Source organism: Nicotiana tabacum, chromosome 5 (assembly GCF_000715075.1).
Source record: "Nicotiana tabacum cultivar K326 chromosome 5, ASM71507v2, whole genome shotgun sequence".
Taxonomy (NCBI): Eukaryota; Viridiplantae; Streptophyta; class Magnoliopsida; order Solanales; family Solanaceae; genus Nicotiana; species Nicotiana tabacum.
The window spans coordinates 131,373,943-131,378,313 of NC_134084.1; the positions used below are offsets into that span (position 1 = coordinate 131,373,943).

Here is a 4,371-nt window from a genome sequence, read left to right on the forward strand (position 1 = left end):
TATGGTGAGGAAGAGAGATAAAGCACGAAGGGTGATGTCATGCACATTTTCACTATTCATATGGCGAGGAAGAGTGATAAAGCACGAAGGGTAATGTCGTGCACATTTCTATTACTGATTGCATGGTGAGGATTGAGAGTAAAAGCACGAAGGGTGATGCCATGCATTTTCTGTTTGTTGTGTCATTTGTTGTTACCGGTTCAAGTGTTTTAACTGTTTAAATTCCTTACTGCTGTAATTCTTTATGTTGAAACCCCTATAGTATGTTGCCCCTTCCCGTACATTTCTGCTTAGTTTTTATTACTTGTTACTCTGTTATTATACTGATTAACTGCACGGGTTTATGATGTTTGTCGTGTCCTAGTCTCGTTACTACTTTGCCGAGGTTAGGCTAGACACTTACCAGTACATGGGGTCGGTTGTACTGATACTGCACTCTGCACTTTCTGTGCAGATCTCGATGCCAGTCCGTGTGAGTAGAGTTGGGTGGCTGCCTTCAGTCCAGTAGAGACTCAAGGTAGTCCTGCAGGCGTCCGTAGGCCTGGCGTCCCATTCTATCTTGTTCTTTTTATGTTTTATCTATTTCTGAGACAGATGTGTATTTCTTTGTTCAGACCATTGTTTGTAGTATTCGTAGACTGCCCCTGAGTAGTAACACCAGTTCTGTGTGGAGTTTTATTATGATTTCGTTATTTGTATTAAGATAATCTGTAAAATTCTGTTCTTTCGCATTTATTCCTTTGATTTATTTTTGTTAACTTGTAAGTTGTTAAAAGATAAATGAAAAAGGTGAAATAATCAGTAACGTTGGCTTGCCTAGCGGGTACAATGTTAGGCGTCATTACGGTCCCGACAGTAGAAAATTCGGATCGTGACAGATATGAGGACACATCAGATCCACCTAGATAAATAATATCCATATTATAATTTACTTTTACAAAAATTTACTGTAAATCTTCAAATCGATTTATTTTTTCTACAAAAAAAAAAAACTCACATCTTTTCTGCTTTCTCCACGTTTTCAGCTCTCTGCCTTATACCCATCTCCACCATTTTCACCCTTGAAAGCTCACAAATCTCACATGGTGACAAGCTTCTTCCCCCTCACCCCCCTCACCCTCACCCCAATTACAAAAAGTCAAAAACCCCAAATCCACTCAATGTGCCAATCCAAATTATGCATCAAGAGTAGTAATTCAACAACTAATTTTGTCGATAGTCGTAAATCTTTAATCTTTAAGGATAATGAAAAGAAAATATCAAAGGAGGATTTGAATTGTTTAAGGCCATGGAATCTGTGGACAAGGAGGATTGTAGAGGTCCAATTTATGTTAGTGGTATATTGCCTTTGAGAAGCAAATCTGTTGAGCTCTAACCCATTTGAGAACTCCAAAAATTCATCCAAAATAGACACCAACACTTCAAATAATCTGATTTTGTTTTATTTATTTTCCCATTTGGACTGAATTGATGGAGAAATAGGGAGAAGAGGCGATTCTTTGTCATAGTAGAGGTGGTAGTGCCGTAGTGGTGGCGGCAAAAGAAATGGCTCAAAACAACTCTGAAATTTAGGGAGGAGGCGGTGATAATGGAAGAGTAGAAAGAGGTAGTGGCGGTGGAGATAGTGGTGGTGGAACGGGAGAAGGCGGCGTTGCCAGCACCAAAATCGAAGAGGCTACTGGCTAGTGGGTTGAAGATGATACGAGTTGTTATACTTTCTTTTTCCTTTTTCTTTTTAATTTTTTATCATTTTCTGATTTACCTGCCATTTCACACTATGGGTGTATATACCAAGTATTTTATCCACCTCAGTTATATTTATGCCACATCAGCTTGGTAGAGGTGTTTAAAATATTAGTTTTGATCGAGTTCAAGCGTTTGGACGAAACTTTATAGAGTACGGGGATTGGATATCAAATCGGAACAAATACAGTGTCTTCGAGGTCTGCCTTTTAGATTTTGTTCAAGTATTGTTATTCCACATTATATTTTGCATAAATAATATATGAAATTTTATCTAAAATAATAATAATATTATTATAAGAATCAAAATGCTAAACAAATGTTATATTACTAGTCGTATAATCGGCTTGCCTGCCTTATAAACACATTGGACATATATTGGGACATAACTGTCTTAAATTTTTTGAGATTAAACTTACATATTTAGAGCCATATAGATGTACTATAATCACAAAATCTCATATGTTTGAGAATAGCCTTTCAATTGAAAAGCACTTAACTCCCCGAATAGTAATAGAATTACATAAAATAAAAAATAAGTAAATAACACCTTATAATATAATATAATATTATATAATCGAATATATTAACTTATGAGTAAAGATTAAAATCACATCGTTATTACTGGGAGCAATTCTTTTCCTTTATTCTTTTACTTGTGTGTTCGTTTTTTTTTTTTTCGCGTTGATGATTTGGGAAGAAAAAAAAACAACTTTGGGGTTTTTTTATGACAAATTAATTACTGAAATGGAAAACCTTATCATGGTCAATAGCCGTTGGACTCTTCGATTTAATCTTGCATTATCATTGCGTCTTTATCCCATTAATTACGGTAACAGCTCTACCTTAACTGGGGTACCTTTAGTCCTTTATTACTTCGTTGACCTTGCAAATTAAACAATGATAAAAACTTATGTGTACCTTATATTTACATTAAACCAATTAATTAATGCAAGAATTGTAATCTTGCATACACATTTAATACTTGATTTTGTATTCTCACTTTAAATCGTAATTCTGTAAAAGGCCGGGATTTAAATTCTTGTACTTTGTCATATATGAGAAAAATAAAAGTAAGAAGAAAACCGTAAATTAAAAGGACCTAATAAAAAATTGACTAATTGCATAAACTATCTTAGGTAAATTCTTTTCATTTAGCTAAGCATTGGCTGATAAAAGTATCTTATGCTAGTGGACGATAAAAGGTACCTGAATAAAAGTGGGTACAAGCTCAAATAGAAACCGTCATTAGAAAGAAAAGAAAATTAAGCATTACTAACAATTTTACACTTGCATATTTCCCACCCTTTTTTTTTCAAAGTTTGAACTAATTCATGCTCATGCTTTGATATTGGCCAAAGCAAAGGAGAAGATATACGCAGACGCTTTCTTTCTATCTCTTTTTTTTTTCAACATAAAATATATATAATCAGAAAAGAAAAGTAAAAAAAAATGAAAGGTGAAAGCAGGAAAAGAGAAAAATACTGTAACCACATTGACTTTTAACTTTTATGGTCCGCAACATCAACAGTAGCAGTGCATGATAACAGCCTTCGGAAAATACCAGACAACGCCGCACAAGAAACTTTCTTCAGTCTCCTCACCACCGCAAACCTCCGCCGCCGCCGCCGTTGACTGGATTTCCCCTTCTTTTTGCCGCCGGAAGTCACCCTTTCTTTGACCTTTCCGAAACATTTCTTAGTTTTTTGAGGGACAGTTTCTTTTCTTGAAAATGTATACGCGCTCCTTAAGTATAGTTGCCGGCATGACACGGTGTCTACCACCCTAGGCGGCTGCCACAGCTGCCGTCTTCTGCCGGACATCGCCGGAGAATCAGTCTTTAGGAATTCGACGTCGGATTTTGGCCGGAAGTTGACATAGCTGGTGGCTCTGGATGGAGTTGTGTCATAGTTTGATATAAAAACTGTGGCCATTTCAGCTTTTTGCTTTGGTTGGTTTTTGGGTTAGTGAATGGTCTGTGAATTTGTTGTAGTTCTTTTCACTTCAGAGTTTTTATATGTGTGGACGGTGAATTAAGAAAATAAAAGTTTGATATATTTAACGTTTAGTTTTCCACTATATAAAATATATTTTTATTTTTTTTGTTCACTATTCTAAATCAAGAGAAAAATAATCTTTTTTTCTTTTTTTGTTTTTCCCTTATCATTAACTATTTATTTTCTAAAAACTTCTGAAAATACTATCATTATTATGGATAAAACTGTAAAATACATACTATCATCTTCACAAGGTAGGGATAAGATCTTCGTACACTATCATCTTCAGAACTGTATTGGGAAAAAATTGGATTTATATATTGAAGATGACGTGTCATGACACGTGGACTAGTCAAATGGTCAGAACACGGTAATCAACCAAGAAGGCACGGGCAACAACAGATACGGAGAGAAGAAAGTTAAATAGGCACGAGTCGCTATTCAAAAGGCACGAGTTTCGTACCTATATGAGTCATTTAAAACCCGAAGATTGGAAGGGATTGAAGATATGAATCTGATGACGCACAAGAGTCCAAATTCAGCATTAAATATCAAATACGTTAGAGAATTTGTATTTAATAAGAATGATTGAGTAATATTTCTTTTAATGTCATTTATTGCTCATAATTGC

The 4,371-nt window shown here is 35.2% G+C and overlaps 1 protein-coding gene across 1 annotated transcript; it reads right to left on the reverse strand.

Annotated features, from left to right (window-relative positions):
* Positions 1–3,245: 3,245 nt before the first annotated feature.
* LOC107794408 (uncharacterized) lies at positions 3,246–3,677 on the reverse strand. The gene has a single exon (XM_016616892.1). It carries the CDS (start codon positions 3,675–3,677, stop codon positions 3,246–3,248), a length of 432 nt encoding a protein of 143 aa, XP_016472378.1.
* Positions 3,678–4,371: the final 694 nt, after the last annotated feature.